This window comes from Hyalella azteca, unplaced genomic scaffold (genome assembly GCF_000764305.2).
Source record: "Hyalella azteca isolate HAZT.00-mixed unplaced genomic scaffold, Hazt_2.0.2 contig1302, whole genome shotgun sequence".
Lineage (NCBI taxonomy): Eukaryota > Metazoa > Arthropoda > Malacostraca > Amphipoda > Hyalellidae > Hyalella > Hyalella azteca.
In genome coordinates this window covers 22438-45057 of record NW_025931624.1, presented here as the reverse complement: position 1 = coordinate 45057, position 22620 = coordinate 22438, and the positions used below count along the sequence as shown (strand labels likewise).

The window sequence follows — 22620 nt, the reverse complement described above, 5'->3', positions numbered from 1 at the left end:
AGTTGTGATGATGAACAAGTACTTGTTCACAAATCATGTTTCAATAGATGTTAAAAATACTTGTTCGAGAATTTGTAAAACAGAAAAATTATCTTTTAGCTAACACGAGGAAAACACTGCCTCGCAATGTTATTGTGAAGAAAATTTATCACTATTTAGAGTGAGATCCTGACTAAGAAAGTTCTGCCCAAGACTGCAGGTCGCGATCCATTATAGATTGACGACAACATTTGTTGAGGCTTATTAGTTATTGTTGCCTAAGGCAGGAACTAAACTCTCCAACTCATTTGTGGATAAATAATATTGGAAAACGCCATCAAAATATATAATATTGGAAAACGCCATCAATAAACAATAATTATCCCTACCAACACCTTCTCGCTTGAACGCATATATTTTAGTTGAAAAGTGATACTGCCGGAACAATGTTACAAAATGGGGAAAGTAATATACCAATAAACATAACAACGGATGAGACGTAAATTCGAATTGTCAGAAACAATAGGATTTAAAATATATTTACAGAACACATTAATACACTTTATGTGACTATATGAAGGTTTAACAGTTATGATTGTTGTTGACAACAGCAAAATTTGTGCTACATCAAGTTAAAGATGAGAGTAGAACTTCAACCCCTCATTGCTCAGTTAACTGCTTGTTTCCATGCATGTGTCAGTGCACGATAGGTAGCGGTGTGTAAGTTCAGCATTTTTTGGAATCGCACACACGCTTCATCATGAAAACCACGAATTTCTCACAGAGTTATAATGCTATTCTTAGCGCTGTTGTGAATTTATGAAGGCTTCAGATGCAAATATTCTTGCCAAATTTTTGCGCTCGATAGCCTGATACGAAAGTTAAAGACAAAATCTAAAGGCACTATAACATCAAACATGGATGCCATACTGATCATTGAGGTATGATGCTCTCTCTCTTCTAACTTACACGTTGCAAGAACCTAACTAAAGACTTTTTTTAAAGTATAATTCCAAATAAATCGTAAGAAAATGGTAATTTTTATTTGCGTCATTCTATGATTTAGTGATTTATAAAAGACGGCCACGTTAATGCTTCACAGTTGCTGAGTTGGATGAAGCTGACACCAACACGAGCAGCGGCCGAGATGTCGTGTCATGACCTCAAGACCTGAGCAAAAAATAACGGAAGTCTTCTTGTGAGAGCAGCACTGCAGTACAGAATACTGCGACCAGCAGCAAGCGAAATATATATTGTAACAATATAGTTACGGTTATGACCGCCTGCATGAGCTCAAATTGTGATAGGTATTTCTAATCATTAGTTCTGCCATGAAAATGTGAGTTTGTATTTAAAAAGACTGTGAGCTTTAGTTGCACAATCGCTAGTCTATATAGTGAGCTTTAATTGCACAGTCGTGAGAGACGGATTCATTTCAACCTATAGCTACGTATGCTGCTTACGATAGACAAGTAAGCCTAACTCAGCGTAAACTTCATAAACGTTTTACGGCTGAAAAAATAAGAGTAATCAAACCGAAACAGAATGCATGCAGTGACTTGCAGGAAAAATTTAGTGGGCACAAAATGAAAACATGCATTTTTCATTTTTGCATATTTTTCTAGCATAATACAAACCAAGGCAAATTTCCCATTTATCAGCCACTTTTTTCATCATTGAAAATTTCCCGGCCAAAAAATCACAAGCAACTCCAGATAAAATATTCAAATGCACGTCATCCGTGATGGCATTAATGCAGACAGTTACACGAACTTACACTTGGGCTTTTTTTGTAGAGCGTAAAGTCATCTTATCGAAGCACTAAGATCGGTGCGGTAAAAAGTTCTACACGGCAAAAGCTACCTGCGCGACTGGTGCACCGAGTTAGGACCAGCGTACCTGAATCGCAGCAAAAAAGTTAAATGTCGCTGTATAGCGGTAGCGCTGTGACCTCAATACCAGCGAACCATACAGAGCGATACTCGCTGCGCTATAAATAAGGCGTTCGTTAATAAATACTCAATAATATGGGCACAAATGATGGAGACTAGCGAGGTAAAAAGCCGGCAGACAGCATCGCTTGTAGACCGGCTGAATGCTGTAGAAAAATAAATACGAGAGATTCGAAACAAATCAGGTGGCATACAATTTGTTGTATTGTAAATACGATTAAATATATTTGTTACTATATCACATCAGCTATGCAACTTGTGTTCAGCGGAAAATAGAGCCTAGTTATTGAAAAGAAGCGTTACTGAAGAAGCCATAATAAGCAAGTTTATAAAAACGAATCAATGATTGGAAGGCAAAGAATAAAACCGTTTGATCTGGAATGAAGATTAACAAACTAACCGCCATGTTGTTCTTTCATGCGGAAAAATAGGTTTAAATAAATGAATATTAAAAAACAATGAAATAAATTGAAAATTACAAAAAAATGCTGACTGAACATAACGGTAATTTGAACACCTGGACGAGCGANAATCCTACACACCCCAACACTCCTATACGCACCCCACATCCCTTCCCACCACTCCTACACAACCCCCACCCCCACTCCTACATCCCACCCTTCACACTCCTATACACCCCTCCACATTCCTACACGCCCCCCACTCCGCACTCCTACACACCCCCACCCCCACACTCCAGCAAGTACTGCAGTACCGCGCAATTTCACAAGTTATCTCGAGCAACAAACGTGTACAGCGACTAACAAAAGGCAAGGCTTCATTACTATTGCATTAGATCTACATTTTGTACAGTGTGCGCCCGTGCATTGAATGAAATATGTAAACAACGTTCCAGGCTTGTAATCACCTTTTTATATTTACATTACATTGCACCGACACATTTTATATAGTAAACAATGGTTTACCAAAAGACTTGAATTGTATCTCATTTACGAACAATTTTAGCATAACGTATGCAATTCTGTATCGAAGCTATTCAAATGAGCTATTTTATATAAACATACGCGTCACAATTTTAGCATGAAGGTAGAACTCACTGTTAAATAAATGTTGAATTTGCTGACGAGATTCGACAGAATTCCGTCAGTACATATTTACTACCATTAAAACATCAACCGCAATGCTCGCCAAGGATAAATTCCAGTGAGTACACTTCCTTCCTAAAAAACTAATGTAACTTGTAAAAGAGATATCATTAGCGCTACTAAGTGCGCAGCCATGCAAGTCTCAATGAGGACCAAAGTCTAAGAATTATTTCCTCTGTTGTCGTATTAAATAGAATGTGACTTAATTTTGATTTTAGTTGAATTAATACAATTAATTTATTTTAGGTCGCTAAGAATGTAGTCACTATAATAAAAGGTGCACAGCACACAGTTTTGCGGGCCTAGCCTTTCAAAGGAAAGAAAATTCACGAATTCTACCGATATTTCTATCGTGAAAAAGTTTCCTATCAATTGTGCTAGCTATGATCATGTATCCGACTCATTATGAAACAAATAAATTTCAATCTTTAAGTTGCATTTATATTATAAATCTAACATGTTTTGCTAGTAATCATTCATGAATTTGTTGCTCTCTCTAATTTAATTTTACAATTATTAAAAATTCAATTAATAATTAACCATAAATTGGCTTCTACCTTTGCTTTTACTCTTCATTCATTAAAAATTCAATTGATAACTATCCTTAAACTGATAACAAGTGGATGACGACAGCACCTAAACTAAATCCGCATCATTAACTAACATCTAACATGGCTCAGCAACACTCGCTCTTTTGTGGGTCACTCTGACCCAGTTTGGCCCGGCAAAAAGATTAACGAGGTGCACAATAATTCATGGAACTCCTCGAGCGATGGCCATATAATTGGGCGCTGCTCAGAGAAGAAATAATTTGTCAGGTTTCTACGACAAATACCGCTCACAGTAAACCCTCCTAGTTTACCTTGGCCTACAACCACCACCGAGCTAACTAACTAACGACCTAATATTGCTCAAACCTAGGCAAGTTTTCAAAATCTAGCAGACGATAGGATCAAAACTTCATGAGAAAGGAAAGCCTGCTGGGTGCAAATTAATATGATATTACAAAATGTTTACTGAGTGAACAACATAAATAGTGATGCAGATAATGTCGTAATGAGAAGCCGTTTGATTACCACAAGTTAAGCACTGATTACTACAAACTCTACGGGAGCGACAGTGCAACTCTCTTGTTGACAACACGAATTATTTACACACAAAATTATTTACAACCTGACCAAATGTATCACACACAAATTTAACACTATGGCTTACATCGTTTTTAGAGTACTCACACAACACTCTGAGAACGTTTCTGTTTTCAAACCGCTTTTAATGACATTCGGAAGTATACAAAATGCATTTAAACTCATTAAAAGCAGTGATGAATATTCTCAAACATCAACGTTACTTTTACTCAAGTGTTCGTAATACTAAATCTTTATAAATGTGCACAAATATGACAACAATAACGCATATTAATGAAACCATGTTCATGAACAAGGAGCACTTGAGAAACCGCCATATTAAGGTAAGTAAGTCATCGCGCTGCAACAAAGACATACGTCGAGCAGCAAGCGTTCACGACAGCCACCGCATTGTACTCCGTAAGTCGCAGCCGGTGATTATCTACGGCAGCGTTGAGCAACCAACAATCGAACTTCAATGTCTGCGCTTGCACCAAAACTAAAACTCAACTCTGTACGTCTGCAAAAACTCAACGAATCCTTCTCGTAATCCTATTCATAACACGAATCATTCTATCTCATACAAATTATGAACGTAATGAATCCAACAAAATGCTGTAGTACTAAAGTTAGAACTTGAATCAATAACTTCTGAAGACAAGTAAGTAGTTTCAATCAAATTTAGATTTTCTGTCATCGTTGCTATTCAGGTAAGAACAATTATGCTGAAGAAGAACACGAACAATGCTCCGAAAATACATAAAATTATGCTAGATAAGCTCTGTTATATATTCTTCTAGAACGATAGTGAAGCATTGAGGGATGAATACATTGAGCAGTGTGACCCGTTTCCCAGGAATTAAGTGGCAAAGCTATTGTGAAGAATGATGTTCGGCATACAGGTTTGCAACACGACTTAGAGTTGAGCAACCCTGCGACACAAGTGATATGGAGTCCTCTATGCAATACATAGAAGATTACAACGAGAATAATGCACATGTCAAGTAAATGCAATAAATAGACTTCCCTGATCACTATCATTTATGATTTCTAATTTACTGCAGTGAGATTGATCGTAAGAGAGAAATAAATAATGGAATTTAGGCACTCTTATACAATGGTCCAAAACCGGTAGTAGAAATAGAGGTTGATAACTAAATAAATCAATTGCAGGCAGGAAGACAAATAAGTCCATTGATTCTAAAAGTACTGGAGGAGCGAAGTAACAAAATTATTTTGCAATAGTTAGGTCGATTTCTTACGTAAAGTGAATACTTTACATTGACCAATGGTGTTCTGAAGTGACTGGTTCAAGGCGGCCACACGATGGTTGCGTTCATTGCTTGTAAGGCCTTTAAAAACTCAATTGGTAAACATCAAACGACAGAAAATTCTAATATAATATTTGTTCGCAACTTGTTTAGGATGGATATGCAATCAAACTATTAGTAGAGTTTTTGGATAAATAATACAAAGAAAAAGATTTTTGATGCTTGCTTCAAGGCTTCAATTGGAAAACATTTGGTTTCGGCGAAAAGATAAATTTGTAAGTGAAAAATATCTATGAGCCTTAACATAAACAAATATATTTGTTTGCAGCAAGGACTTAATGTCTACTAATTAGTATAGGTTGTATAGCGTGAAGTAACGTCAACAATATTTCAGAATAAGCAAATATTTCTTGTTCTTCAGGAAATGCGGAGTCATGCTATAGGTAGCGTCCAATTGCAGCTACATATTAATAAAATATTACCATGTAAAACGAACGAAACATACTTGAAATGGGAAATAACGGAAGAGGAGTATTTGCTGCAACAACGCATTACATATATTCAATCAAATATCATGAATATTTCATTTTTAAATTCCAACGCAATAATGTCACCAAGCAGTAGCTCGTCTCCTACAAAATCCGAGTCGCAATGTAAATAGTTCCTGGCGTCGATATATTCGGTGAAACTTCGCTTTTGTCTTGCCGGCGGTATGTGGTGACGCGCATTGTGCGGTGACGACGATCGAGAAAAGTGGCAACCCGCCAATGAACTTGACATACTTTGGAAGAGATACTTTCACGTGCAGCGCGTTACTCGTCCTGCAACTGAGACATGAGCTCGAGAAATTTCACTTTTGCCGCCGTACATTCAGGCTGCATGGAACAATGAAAGCTGAGCTACTAAGAGCGAGAGTTGATGCAGGTAAGCGAGCGAAAGCTCGACAAACGAGTGTTAGAGTTCATTGAAATCGACACAGATTCACGTTCGCTTTCTATAGACGAATGCACGTTTCATCCGGAGTGCAAAGAAAAGGTACATGAAAGAATTTCTAGAACATCTTTTTCCTATAATATCTGCGCTTAAATATACTTCGGAAAAATCAAATATTCTAGAAATTTCCAATTAATTATGAATTCATCCGCTTTTTCTTTTATTCTATGAACAGTTCTTTGGCAGCTAATGAAATGAATTGATCATAACCTTTAGACGACAAAACTTCTACCCACAGCTACATATACATTAGTATTCGTAAGTTGGTCAATAACGCATAAAAATCCTTGTGCTTGTGAAATGGACAGCGATTTCAGGGCTCGAATTAAGGGTGATAAAGCTAAATTGCAGATAGAATTTTAATACTCCAAAAATGTAAACGTTGTAACATCGGCTAAATTTTTAAGCAAAAAAACATAATTATCAAGATTTTTAAACCAGGAATTTAAATTAGAGAAATTTAAAAGTATTTGAACGCCAAATTTTGTGATTCGTTATCCATGCAGGCTCATGATCACAAATTTCGTTGCTGTGTCACCGGTTACCCAGTGGTAAAAAACTCATAACTGTGAGTCTGTGACTATACGATGGTTTGAAATTAACTGAAAATAAAGCAAGCTTACAATGAACTTCGTCAATGAAAGAAGACCTAAAGGCAAATAACAAATTTTAGTACCGGACTTATAAAAACATAATAATCTGTAAATCAAATTCCTGATCTAGCATGAATACCTCATACACATTGTTACAAAACAGGTCAAATAACGAGCCAAGTTCAATTGCAGCTGTACTTAACACGTAATTAGGCACAGAAATTTTTTGGTAAAAATCAAGCATAGACTAATAATGCAGGCGAACATACCGCCCACCCAAAAAAATTGAATTGCAGGAGAAAGTTATGGTGTGTCAGGCTGTTTTTCTGGTCTATTAATATGGCCAACAACTATCTGACGAGTTGGATAAAAGTCTTCAAACATTCGTCAGTATCAAAAGTGCATATACGAAAACCAAACACAAAACGAACAGCTGTAAAAGTAGAGTTCAGAATGAGCGCGGGCGGGAAAGTTTACAGGGTAAACCCTGCGCTAACTGGGGCAAGATCAAGATCACATTTAGGAAGTGACACCAAAAAGAAAGCACGGCAGAAAGCTGTGACCTGATTCCGGACGCTGCCATTCCTACGACTGGGATTTGGCCCAGTGACACTTGGCGTGCCATCGATGATTAGCCCCGTTAGAGATGTGACACCAATAATCTCACACAACTCGTTCGATTTGCTTTACGTTTCAAGCCTCGAATACGCATCGAATGAGTTTATTTTTTACAATCTTTGGATGTCATCGGACAAATTATTATAAAATAAGTTTTAACTTTAAAATAAGGACAGTTGGGCAGCATGAAAAACAAACAACGATAGTTGATGGACGTTTAAATGATGGAATAACGCACATGCATTTTGATTGTTCACTGAAAGAAAAAAACAATTTGCGGTAGCGTTGTGAAATGATTCGTTCAGATTACACAGGAATAAATCTTAAGAACAAGGATCAAAGCCACAGCCATTTTTTTAATAGGCACGAGCTTGTAAGATATGGTAGATAGGTTGACATAGATATGATTGATAAACTTCCATTACGAAATTCATGTCATACAATATTGAAAGAATAATAAAAGCGGCAGTAATCATTTTGACTCACACGTTGACTACAGCAATAACTACCATAAGTGACAAAAGTTAAAAAGAATCAAAGAGTAAGAGAATCAAAGAATCAAAGAGTGACCAAAGTAGAATCACTGCTTGATAAAGATGGTATAATACGGCTATTAAACACGAAGGAGCAAAGTTTCACATTACTTTTATAATACAAGTATCTGCGGGCTATCGTACGGATTTAACGGTAACATTAAAAAAAGAGAAAATTAATTTCCGATACTTGACCCAACTATATCTGCTTATTGTGATGGTGATGCTGCACTCGAAAGGCCAACGGTAGCACTTAGCCGAGACTAAGCGAGATCGGGCACATTGCGTTACCAACAATATCTCTTTGAAACGAAATGTGAATATAATAAAAACCAAGGTAATAATGTACAAAACCCATCATACACATGACAGATTTAGATGAGTGTACGTAAATATAGGCATGTTGGTGGGTAGGGTGGGGCGGTGTGCCCGTATTGACCAGAGAAGGCAGGGAGAGGTTGGGACTGACGCTCGCTATCTTTCTAGGTGACCTACTGCACTTGGCACCACTGACCGACTTATGACGAACATTTAGATCACGAAGACGCTACCGTATCGTGGCGTAACGAGTCCTTATTAAGACGTAGTCATTGCCGTGCGCTCGATATGTTTCTGAAAACAACGTACATTTATGTATAAACCTGAGGGGATAAGAGGTACTAAAAGAAACATTAAGCCCCTTAGTATAGGGCTTGATTTGCCGTGCGCGCTGAAATGGATGACAATGAAATTAGGTTTTGACCTCAATTGTGATATTTACTTCGGTGTGAGATGCTCAAAAGGAGATGAGATCAAACTAGTGATACCAACCATGCTACATGAAACGATATTAATCACTTCATTATTCTTTCGTATTATGTGGCGCATCGCATTAATTTCTCAAAATATAAATTTATTACTGAAACATTTTTAGCGAGCGCCAACTAAAGAAGTGAAGTATTCAACAAGGGCCAACGTACTTACTACTTTCAAAAACTTTGCCATCATTTAGCATATTTATTACAGGGACTTGGAAAGTATCTGGATTTTGCTCTCATCACTGCAATATTCATATGATATTCCATAAAAGAAAAATGGCCACCAGCAGCCGCATGCAGGTTGAAAAATTCGGTCTCCACAGAAAGATCCTGCAGCGCCGTGCATCCTTGTGTACTGGAATAGCTCGTAAGAATGGACGCGTGTCCAGCTCTCCCCATCCTTTGTCCTCGTTGCATCAACTACAGTCAGGAGATGAACAAGCTATGACGTCACGGCAAATCCTCTATGGTATTTACAATCCTGCCGACATAATCAGAATGCATCATGCTTGCAAAAAAATTAATAATAATAATAATAATAGTTGAATGACTGTTCCTTTCCAGATATAGAACAGATCGCGAAGGGACCAAACGATAATTCGCTGGTCAAAATCATTATTAGCGATTATTATTCGCATGCTAAAGTTACAGTACAACGAAATAAAACAAGAACTATCAAACCTGCGGTTATCATTTAAACATGATACCACGCAAACGTTCTAGAATCTAGACAGTACGTTATATTCGTGCTAAAATCCGTAGGTGTGTTCGCCCATTCTTTTCTCTACGCTAAAAGTTATTAACAATGATTCACCGCGAAGTGCTACAGTGTAGCATTTTCGAAGGATTTCAAAAAGTGGAAAGTTTATATAAATACGGCTATCACTATTCATTTCATTCGATCAGTCAAGCGATAACAAATTATGATTCTAAGATGTATGCAGTATTGACAATATATAGTGAACTCATGGTGCATAAAGTCTCCATACAAAGTAAGAACGGCGATCTCAGTTCTCGCTAACAGAAACGAACTCCACAAGCATAACTCAATTCATTACGATGCAAATTTCGACATACATTCTCGGAGTTATTGATTGGCGGGTGAACGTCACTGCAGCTGGTCTCTCCACGGCACCGAGACAAATGTAAGTATATACATAAATAGAGAACTCGGCTCTGGACGAGGATTTTACATCCCATTCAATTTTTAAAGTAGAAATAGCAAGATTAGCAATACAATTAATTCTAAATATTATTGAATAACAAGATCTTCTTATAAATTTAATGCAGAAAATATTTATCGTAAAATAAGGCTACATGTAGCCTGGTTGTGCCGCTAACTCTCACTTCTAATATGACTGACCATGTAAACAACCGGCGTGGCTAGTAGTGTGATGAAATAGTTAGCCAGCCAAGTACAAAATATATATTCTTAATGTCTTCATAAGCAATCAGTTTATAACGACACAACACAACAAGAAAGATACCTAAAAATTGAAAAGCAAAGAATGTACCACAAAAATTCATATCTTTATAGAAAACGTTTCGGAGTCCAGCTCCATCATCAGTTCGTAGAATCTAAAAGAACAAGAAAGATTCTTTATTGGCTGATCGAGTATTATGTCGAAATAAAGTTTTTATCAACTTTCGACTTATAACGAACAAAAAAAAATCAAAACTTAAGAAGCATGAAAAGCATGTAAGACGCAAGGTATTGATAAAAAATATCTATCCAAAACCAGACACCGCTATGTATACAAACAGGTCAGAAGAAGTATAATAGTAAGCAGAGATAAAGAGCGATAGCAGTGGAGAAACAAGAGCGGAGACCTTGAAAACAGCAGCGGTAGCGACATTATTAGGTCAGTGAGGCGCAGCTATGTATGTACACTCACTACTACAGGCTCTCCCATCCCTCTCCCATTCTCCCTCTCACGCACACTCCCCCTCTCTCCCACTTGTCACTGCCACTCTTTTTCCCTCACTCACTTTCCCGCTTTCCGTAACTCTCCGTCTCCCTCTCTTTTCATCTGTTTTAGTCTCTCTTCCCCATCATCTCTCCCACTCCGCCCCTTAGTTTGACGCAGACCAGAGGCCATACTTCCAAAAAAAAAAGATAAAATATCGTAAGTTCATTAGCCAATCATTGACGGCCTTTCAAGCAAAATCCACCAATCTTAGACAAGAAAATAGAGCGTAAGTACTTACGTTCACTTAGCGAGTTTTGAAAGTATGGCCCCAGATCATATGCCAGGAAAATAGCATAATCTAAACTTGTTAAAATCACGAAGAGTTCGTCCGCAAGTCGACTAAACACAGTATCCATTACACGTAAACAAGACAGCAATGACTTCGCGGAGGGTGTACGAGTTTTGACGTTTTAAACGAAAACCGTAGATTTACACGCCAGAAAGTCTACCAGGTTTATAATTTCCATTCTGCCACACGGATATATTGGGATAAAAAACGCCCTATTTTCATATATGTTGCTTATTGAACAAGGGGCTTTTACATATGGTCCAACAATGACAAATAATTCAAAGGTTTTAGGCAAACTTTGGACTAAATAACTTGGTTTGGCTTACGAAGAAATAACATTTTTTCTTTACTGGATTCACGAAAAACTTTCACGTAAGAAATAAAGTGCAGAAAAAATACTGATGCAAGTCGGGAAGCTTTCCAAAATGAGTTAGCATTTCTTCGTGTCGGAAAAAGGATTAGCGGTAGATCGATAAAAATGAGAAGAGCTTGCACCAAACTAGGACAAAGCCAGTAGAACGAAAAAGAGAGTCAGGGCCAAAGAGAGCCAAGCTATGTGTTGTAGAGAGCAGAAGTAGGTCACAACGCCTACTACTACGCGAATCTAATGACATTGCAAAGTACTGAAATGATTATGTAAAGCAGGATTAATCGATCAGATTTCCCAAACCAAGATACTGATGAAGTACAGCTGAATTTATAAGCGCATAAAATGAAGGGAACGGATAAAAACTACAATAAATAAATACATACATAAAAGTAAAGCAAGTCATCGTACTGCAATTTGAACAGAGCTCGTGGTGGCCGCAGCACGTGGTCAATGCGAGCGCAAACGCTGCGTTGAACGATACAATCACATCGCGTTGCCCTGCTTAAAGAGATGCCCGTTTCCTTCCGACAGCCTTCAAGCGGGGGAAACTGATCTGCATCTTGACCCACATTCCTGAATATTAACTGACACGCATAATACATTAACTCGGATAATTTAAACATTCCTAGAACTGTGCTCACAGTCAGATTTAAAATTTAATTGCAAACTTACACAAAAATATTACTATCATTCTACACACACACCACACACTTTCATGTATCCGTGGTCCCGCTAACGTTCATGAACGCCATGCGTTACCTGCTGTCATTTTCGTAATACAAAATAAAACTGTTTGACAAATGATTTCAGGTAAAAGTACAGTTTCCTCTCAGAGGTTGACCAAAATTTGCATCACAATGGGTATTCACAAATTAATATATCATCGCCATTCATCTGATACGCGTAAATCAAAAATTCAGTCTGGGGTTGTCGGATATGGTTAATGAAGAATTAATGATGAGGGACTGGAAAATTCCGGTTACTAGACACTCATCTAGACCCTTTTAAAATTCGCTTCTGTAATTAAAATAGACCGGCCGAAGATATGTCTCCTTCAGGATATGCGTAGAGGCATGTACAACAAGCTACCATTGAAACATTATGTGGAGTGTAATAAAATTCGTGTAGAGTGTAAGGTAACGTCTAACGAATTAACTGTTCGTGGAACGTGCATGGTTTAATATCTACAGTTCACTTCACAATATGAGCGTGTCGGATGCATAATTATTTCAAAATGAACCACACTGAGTCCTAAATTGGTGAAATGATGTATGACAAGAAACATAACATCATGGAAATTATCGGAAGAATTTTATGATTCCGGCTTTCGATCGTAAAGGTCTTCAGTGATCAGTATTAGTCACTGAATGCATGCTGTTATTCGAGTGAAGCATTGAACCATGAACTAGAACGTCACACGTATAACGGTATAAATCATTTACGTCTATTTCAGTTCTTTCCAAATTTCCACCTCCAAATTTCTGGTATTGCACCGGAACAGATCATCCTATAATCTCCTAAAGACAGAGGGGCTTAAATAGAGGCCAGAAGAGGTAGTGACGAGTGGTATAGGCTGTTCATGAGGCAGCACGAGCCTCCAGAACCGGAACACAAAATCTGCCTCGCCTTTACAGCAAATGCTAAGCGAAGGTGCAACTAATGACACGATCGAACAACACAAACCTATAGTGAACTCTGACGCTTTAAGAATTTCCTGCTCTTACAAATAGAATACCATTTTTAATGAAGAAATGATTTTCACAAATATTTTCCACTTTGTCCCGCTGCTCATAGCTAAGATTAGATGACCACAAAGTACTTTACATGCCACGAAAAAAAACGATCCAGCAAGCTGACCTTTTGGGCACGATTTTGATGAGGGGCCCAGCTGCCTGCCCCAGCGGGCGAGGAGCGGCATCCACTGTCTCACGCTCAAGCCAAGAGACCACCACTGACTTAGTAAAAAAATACAAGCTCATATGCAGAAAATCATGCAATTATATCACACTAATCATTATCGCAGAATAAAGTACGTACATTATTTCGTCCAATAATGCCTGCTCTGGCAAATTCTTGAGATTCGATTGTTGGGACTCCCTTGCACTGATAACCTTCAAACAGAACGAGGAAAAAGCACGATATGGAGAGAAGACATTATAACTAAGGATTGAGTACGACATCAACTAAAGAGAACTTCAGTGAACATATCTCAAAGGTTTCTCACTAATCACAATAACTTAACTTATGAAAAAATCCGGTGTGCGAAATAAATCCCGACATATAAGAAAGAGCAAGCAAAGCATCCAGTGAAGTTTACCATCCATCCGAGTTCATTGCCATTGTAGAGCGCAACTTAGGACAGTTCGTGTTCGATGTCACCTGAATTGGACAGGCAGGAAATTATACCAATGTGTGACAGCTCATACAAATTTGCAATTCCTGTACGTGCTTTAATTCTTTGACAAGTTGCTAATGTAATAAATGAAGAACAATGAAAACAAATTACGATCAACATGCACACGGACGTCGCCAGACCATATTTGCTTCAGTACCATCCATAAAAAGCTTGATAAAGCAGTCTATTTTGAGAGCAGGATTCGTGACACGAACAGAATGGTAAAGTCAAAGGATCGTACGCAGAGACGATACTTAAAGAACTCACTATTCAAAATTCAAATGAGGGACGTCGTAAAGATTGTCATCGTCACGTTCAGTCGTAAATTCGAGTTAAACGCCACGAACGAAGCAGTTTCCGGGAACGCGGTATTGCAGACGAGGTGTATCAAATAACGTGAGTCGTTCCACATTTCCTAACAAGGAAAATTTCTTTGGCAATGAAATTTCAGTTGTACATTTATTATTAAATATAAACATTCATGTAAGTATTTGCGTAGAAATATTACATCAATAACGTACGGAAATACAGCAGTTATTCCAAAAACCGATTCATTAGCAAGCGTAGAAAACTGATTTCCAGGCACAAAAATGAACGGGATACCAACATAAACTTGCACTCGGAAACTTTAGAAGTAGAGTTAATCCTCTAACAATTCAGATCAACCATTAAAACCTTTCTCTGTTAAAAAACTGTAAAATAACTACATTTTCTTGAATATATGAATAAAAAGAAAACAAATGGAAAGCAGAGAGAGTTAACATGACGCTTTTTGACGTATATTGAAGTTTAATGCATTAGTACAATACAGCAGAATTCCATAAATTGATTAAGCACTGAAGCAGCTACTGTTGTCGGATTTGAAAAGTATCTTCGAGAATATGTCGAGTACAGGCGCATGATCTACATGATGAGAGTAATACTTCTAGAAATTTTTTATTGTTATAAAATTTTCATTCTCGTGCTTCAACAAGATGCTAATTACAATTAATAAATCGAGGCCGTGTTCTGGAACCTGACCTTAGACCCTGCAACTCAGAATACGAACTAATTACGCCCCTAATTAATTTTTAGCGGCTTTATTATAATAGCTTTACCAAATTTCATTAAATTAGCAAATCCCGTAGTAGAATAGGCATAAAAAACTGTTTTACATCAGAATTGCATATCCTTTTTCTTGCAAAGAATAAGTTGTGTTTTTATTACTATTCATGTTATATATATACCGAAATTACGACAGCCATCAGAATTGCTTGTAGTTCAAAAATGTTAATCACACTGACGCGCGCAATAGGCAGTGTTGGAAATCGTGTAAAATGAATCAACCTTAAAATAGATGGACCAGGAATGTGGATGGCAGAGCTATGAATAAGAGTAGCTCGAACAGAAACATGTGCAATTTGGATTGCTTTTTAAGCCGCTCTAATACAAAGGAAACAACAGGAATAAAATGAAAACAGTAAACACTAGTAATTTGCATAATAATAATAATAATAATCATAGGAATAATTACGAACAAACATCTGTCAATTCAAAATTGATCAAACAGTGAAAATAATACATAACAATGGCAAGCGAGCTTCCATTTGTATTATTCCAATTCCATGGAGTAGAAAAAAAAAACACGCACAAGAACATTGCAAAATCTCATTTCGTTTGAGCACTCGGTTTTTCAACAAGAACCGCGCCCTATTGGGCAAGTTTGGCGGTTAATTTGATTTGTTCAGAGCCACGTCTGTCATAGAATATCAACTGGATAAGATATGCGTATACCTGCGTAGATGATAGCAACGGCGCCACGCATCGCACTGGCGGCTGCAGCATAACCTTGAGTGGAGCACGCTTCCTAACTGCAGACTACAGCAGTCACAGCGCACAGGCGTGCAGCATGAACATATGTACAATACATACATGTAGCTAACAGACAGTATGCAGACACATGTACGTACTAACACGTACATAACACACAGTATGCTGGAACATAACGTACATATACATTTCTACTCTGCATGCCGCGCAGCCGCTGCACACAGTCAGTTGCGCACACACAGATATTGCAGCACTTCAACGCTGCGTGATGGACACATATTAACACGAACAGCCAGTCAACTCGTAGACCTCTCATAGATTTATTCTCTACTAGAAATGTCTGCGTTTTGATTTGTTATAAAACTTCTATGAGCGGTTAATTTAGAAAAGTTCTATGAGCGGTTAATGTGCTCAGATATACCTACTTTGCAAGCGGTGTCAGTCAACTCAACTCAAATAGAGAATGAGCACCAATTATAGCTCAACATCGACAATACCCCTTGGCCGCGGCAGAAAGCCAGCAGCAAACCATGCATGCACCCGTCTGCATTCTGTGTTCTATATGAGCTAATATACATACATACCTTTGCCTACCTCAATACTTGCAAACAAATTTTAATGTACAACATACACTATGGTTATGAACGTTTTATGACGTTACGGTTTTAGTAAATCGAAATGGCAGCCTTGCAAAATATTCTCAATTCGGAGCAAGTGCTTCACAGGTTAAGCGGCGATTCATCCAAGCTACACCGGCTCAATCTTTGGAGTATCAATGCAAAGAGTTAACTTGCTGTTTGCAAAGTTAGTATTTTTCATGTCTGTCTTGCAATGCTATCACTCGGGCTCGGGGGTTCATAAGACTTCAGTCTTCGTGAGAGCAATCATACAACATTAAAATAATTGAGTTAGTTACTACGAGTTTTAGTTACGAGTTTTAATAGGAATTTCTCATTTTGCTCATGCTTAATTCCATGCAATACAATCGCACTTATAACTAATTTTCCGAAATACAAATTTCCAGGAAGAAAAGATAATTTCGATGCTATATTATTCGACAAGATCGTTTCGACAGCGGACGCTACGTACCGTGCAGTGAGGTATCAACCTGTGACTAGTTACTAACGCACCTATAAGACGTCATGGAACCAGACGCACAGACTAGACGTTGCTAGAGGCAAGACGAATAAAAACGCCAACTGTTGGGCAATGAGCCTAATAGACACATGGAGACACTGAGTTATAACCGGGGATCTAAGTGCCTGGCATATAGAGTTTAATTTAGTTACCCGAGGCATTAATTGTTCAACTAGCTCGCTATTTAATTGGCGATCACGAGCGTTTACGTGCCGATCAATTTTGATATCTTCAAAATTTTACCGACCGAAGTTTTGACGATAAGGAACTTTGCATCAAAATTACATTTTTAGGTCTTTTTCAAGATCTGAGCGATATTTGTTTCTGAAAACGAAGAAGGCAAATACGCAATACGTAATTTCCTAGACTATAAATCATGACCAGGGGCAAACAGATAAATGATTTTTTTCTATTTATACCAAATAACAAGAAACAGTAAGTCTTGCAGGTACGATTTCATGAATGAATTTAATGAATAAACTAATGAACTTAAGAAACTGATGCTGCGCCTAATCGACTGAATAAACAAGTATGAGCCACAACCATAATTAGATTTATTTGATTATACCTATACCTAATCAATTAAAAATATATACAAGAACAATTATGAAAGTTAGACATGACTAGACTTAGAAAACAAAACAAGACCCAGAAAATAGCGTAAAAAGCTGAAAATAGCATTTTCAAAAGAAAATATTCCGGATATTCCAGAATACGGACAGAACTAGCAGCAATGAGCAAGCTCAAAAAGCTGAAAATAGCATTTCCAAAAGACCAATATTTCGGATATCCCAGAATAGGGACAGAACTAGCAGCAATGTGCAAGCTCAAAAAGATGAATATAGCATTTTCAAAAGACCAATATCTCGGATATTCCAGAATAGGGACAGAACTAGCAGCAATGAGCAAGCTCAAAAAGCTGAAACAGCATTTCCAAAAGACCAATATTTCAGATATTCCAGAATAGGTGCAGAACTAGCAGCAATGAGCAAGCTCAGGTCCGGGATGGTGGCGAGAACAAGCAAGAGCGTCGCCGGCCCCTCCACCTTGACCTTTAAACACCGCGATCTCAGCAGGAGCTCTCACGCGCCCACGCTGTTCCCGCGCCGCCGGAAGTCTAAACCCGCCAACTTATTTCTAGCAATCAAGTTCCATTTCCCTATAGAAATTGTTGAAATTTTTCTCGCCGCTGGCAGTTGAGAATTGTATTGTATTACAGTTCTTTAGTTCCTGGCGGAGAATTGTTTTCTGGCTGTTACTGAACAGACGTGGGCGGTGGGAAGCGGCGTACGTAATACGCGGTAGTTACGCGATTCCCACGCAATATAATACGCAACGTATGCGGGCAATATGAATTATTTAATGCCTAATAGTCTATACCTACCTAATTAAAATCAATCGAAGCGTTGATGCCACATTCACAACGTTAAAAGTTTTCCTAATCTATATTTTATTTTTTCGTTCTTTATAAATCAAAAATTCCATTATCTTGAGCAACTCGGATTTCATAAATCACGTAAAATAACGAAAACATGAAAAGTTATTTTTCTATATTCTACTGAGGAAGGTTTATACGTATCTAAAATACTAAATGATAAAAATAACTAAATATGAGCTCGTGACAGTGAAAAAAATCGTGCGTTGATATCTAAAATACTCAATAGTAAAAATAACTAAATATGAGCACGTAACAGTGAAAAAAACGTAAATTTTACTTCTCCATTCAAATAATTATAAGCAAGGCTAATATGAGGCCAATGATACGATTCATTGATACCAACTTGCCCCTGCTTGCACGCAACTCTCCACTGCACAATTAATTCACAATATCAATTAGCAGCAACTAGGCATACAAAATTCGTCAAAATCGTCACTTGCGTTTAAGCTTGACAATCTAGTCGTTTACTACGACTTATGTGCACAAGAGAGCAATAGTTGCCCATAATCCACGTTGTCGACGCGCATTCCTATCACATGTCCCACGAGATATACATAGTCACACCATTAATTTATTGTGTTTGATATTGCATATTGCGAGTACATGCCATCCTTACCAAGTAATATATGCATCAAGGCCACGCGATAAATAGTATTGCATTGTAACCAACTATATTTATACCACAGAAACACAATAGAAGAAGAAATTAATCTAATAGAATTGATGTTTGAATACATAATATAAAGTGGCACGGAGTTGGGTAAGCCAGCTTCCGAACAATGTTTGCTTATCCTGTATTCAAAAATTTTTAAGAGATGCTACTTGATTACCTACCTCAATAACAATACTACTCAAAAGCTGGAGAGAAATAAGTTCCGCGCAATACAACCAGTAGTAATTTGCTCGTTTAATTAGAATCGAAGAGATCAAATAGTTTTGTTCGTGTCTTGAGCACGGGAACGCTCAGTTACAATTAACATAAAAAATATAACTCAATATACCTACTCACTGCAGTGAGTGACAGAGAGCGCATTATCTCGTCGACGAAAACGTGAAGTCACGGACGGACGGACAGACGGACGAACAGACGGACGGACATGGCGATCACAATAGTGGATTTTATTCATAAATGAGAAAATGTGCTAAAAATTGAACACAAAAAATGCAATTCCTGCTACTCAGTATCGATCTTTGCAACCTGAAGAAACGTTGGCATTTATACTCGAATGAATTCGCTCATCCCGTGATAATGTGACCTGAATCTAAGCACTCAAATTAGAATCTCTGGATAGGCCATCATTTAATTGCATTGTTCGCCCTAGTCAGTATCTCACTATCTCTGCTCGGCAGTGCAAAGTGTCATGTATAAATTCATTGTCTTCTTCAATGAAAAGGAATGATAATGATTTGGCCCTTGTGCTGTTGCCAATAATCAAGTTCCAAAAGTTTTCGTTCGTTGAACGAAGAACTTCAAAACAAGTAATGATTGAGAATAATTCGACATGCAATATTATATTAGAACGCAAAAAAGGAATGATAAAAAAATATATATCATTCATTTACTCCAAGTACAACAACAAAAATTAGCTGTTCCTTATCAAAATGAAATTTATTGGGATAGTAGCAGAAAATGTTGCTGAGCTTAGTAGTATGGAAACATTTGGCAGCTCTTTGCAATGTTGCCAAATGCGCCACAAGCTGGCACGATATGTGGGTCAAGTGTACTAGAGCAGTGGGTCGAGAAATGTGGCACATGTCTCTAGCGAACTAAAATTTCCTGACAAAACAAATAGAAAAACAATCATAATAAAAAAGCACAAATAGAAGACTTGCACAGTCATCATGACGGGAATGAATAATTGTAAGTCCGAGTCATTACAAGGCATATATTTGTAAGCAAAATGTCGAAGTTGCGTGCTTCACCTGTAACCATTCGTCTCAAACATCAGGCGCGACTTCGCTCTAGCAACGCAGCAATGCCGATGCAACTAACAACGCAATTAATGCTAGCCACAATAAGCATAGTTGATAAGCTGCATGTTTTCTTACATAGATGAACCGGTAAGCATTGAATAGAGATGTCAGAGATAAGCAATTGAGATAACTTTAGCAGCTCTGTGCGTGGCCGTGTGCACCTGATCATGAACAGGTCGCTTACCGAAGAGCGAGTTCGTGCGTTTGTTTATTAGATGAACTCCTTAAAATCAGCACTTACTTGCCGTCTCACAGCTCGCCAAAAATTGAGAGTTTTATTACTCACCATCACGTAACGGTAGCCAAAAACTAAAATTTAATGAACATTTTTTCCATACCTTGAGAATCTGGCGACACATCCGCAGGTTGTGGGGAGCAGGAGTCACTAAGAGGCGACTGGGGTGGTGCGGCTCTGGGTGGAGAAGGGGTGCGGAGGTGGAGGGATGAGGAGCAGTCCGTCTGTCGATGAGCCGGAGTGTCGGTAGGAGTGAGAGACTCAGCACGGCTAGCAACGCGGGGAAGAGGGATGGGTAGAGGAGAGGAATGAGCCGTAGAACTAGAGGGTGTACAACAAGCAGGTTCGTGAGAATGACGGTAGTAGTCTTCATGACACAAAGAGACTCTGTCTGCTTCTACGGGATCAATGATGGGGGAGTAGACGTGATCTTCAGATACATTACTGAAGGAAGCGTCTGGTCCATGTCCAGCAATTGGAGTTGTCACAACAGACATTATGTCAGGATTCGAATTATGGTCCTCGGATGCGCTTAGCTCGAAAGCAACCATGTCAGTAAGATTCATGGATATTCCGTCAGTAGTAAATATATGAGACTCTTGGGTCGACAGATCTAAAACAGGATCATTTTTTGCGTTCATGTTATCATCGTCTAGCGCATTTGCCGTAACCAACGAGTGGGTCAATATATCAGCTTTTTCAATGTTATTAGTGGAAGCTTCAGATTGATAATGACGAGAAACTTCATTTTCTGTCGTATAAATGATTGCACTTTGAGAACTATGAACACTGTTAGTTTCGTACTTCGTATCAATCCCATGTCGAGGCGTATAACAGTTACCGTTTTTTAGTTCAGAAATGCGAGGTTCATCCGAATAACTCAATGAATGGAAAGTCGAAACACCGTTAATTTCCCGAGCATATTCATGGCCATTAACATGATCGTTTGACGTAATGGATATATCTTTACGTGAATTGGTTCCGCCAGACATGAGAGGTCCGAGTAGCAGCATAACATCGTTACTTCTGGTGGTGGAAGCAACTTGCGTCGCCGAGGTTGCAGCACGGCTAGGCTCCTTCTCTTCAATATACCTGCTTCCCTTGGCTTTCTGTATAACGCTCATGATACAACACTTTCAACAGCACGAGGAGTCTTCTCTTGCGGCACAATTCAGTGACATGAGGGAGCGCAGGCCCCCAAGTTAGGTAGAAAGTAAAAACTAGGTCTTTAGGGCAACTCAACCGCACCACCCTTCACTTTCTCACACAAATACAAACCACTCGTCACTGGAGCTGAAGAGTCAGAAGAGAAACTGCCCTATCTTAATTGCACACCGTGGAAGCACTTTGCAATAATATTTTAAAAGTATGTATCATTCGTATATTATATGAAGATGATTATTTGGAATTTTCGATCTTCAAGAAAAATCTTGAATTATTTTTCATTTGAAAACTTTCCAAGAAAGATTATTTGAGCGATCATGCAACACTGTTTGCATTTATTTAAAAAATGATTGTAATAGCAAATTTGATTTATAAAAGATGATAATCACTTTTCAAATATATACATATATATCCAATCTTAATGTCATATTTCATCGCTTTTTGTTGAATAATAAAAATTTTAGAATCCATTTCAACTAACAATCAGTAAGTTACTCCTAGAGTTATTCATAGAAAACTACTCCTGTGGGTAACATTGTTACCCAGTACCCACAGCCTCACAGGAGTAATAAAATCCACAGGCGCTGATTGTTTTATATTTCCTTGAGTAAAGTGATCATATGAGTGCAATTGACAAGCCTAGCTTTTTGTAATAATTACATACCGACTTGTACCCAACTGAAATCTACTTTGTTATTTCTGTTATGCCTTGTAGAACGTTGAGTAAAGGCTTATGGTTCTGAGATGGGTTGGCCGCCGACGACGAAGACGCTGTCAGTGACGTGAGGCGTGAGCCACCTTCTGTTGTTTAGTTCTGTATGATTTTGACAGGGCCCGGGAGCGGGAAGTGCATCATGGGGTTGGGAATTT

The 22620-nt window shown here is 38.1% G+C and overlaps 1 protein-coding gene across 1 annotated transcript in view; it reads right to left on the bottom strand.

Annotated features, from left to right (window-relative positions):
• The window catches only part of LOC108665876 (nuclear hormone receptor FTZ-F1), a 65990-nt gene extending 44146 nt beyond the window's left edge, over nucleotides 1–21844 (bottom strand). Inside the window, exon 1 of the mRNA XM_018152684.2 lies at nucleotides 20690–21844. Within this exon, the coding sequence (XP_018008173.1) occupies nucleotides 20690–21710 (1021 nt within the window). The 5' untranslated portion in view covers nucleotides 21711–21844. The remainder of the gene's footprint in view (nucleotides 1–20689) is intronic.
• Nucleotides 21845–22620: the final 776 nt, after the last annotated feature.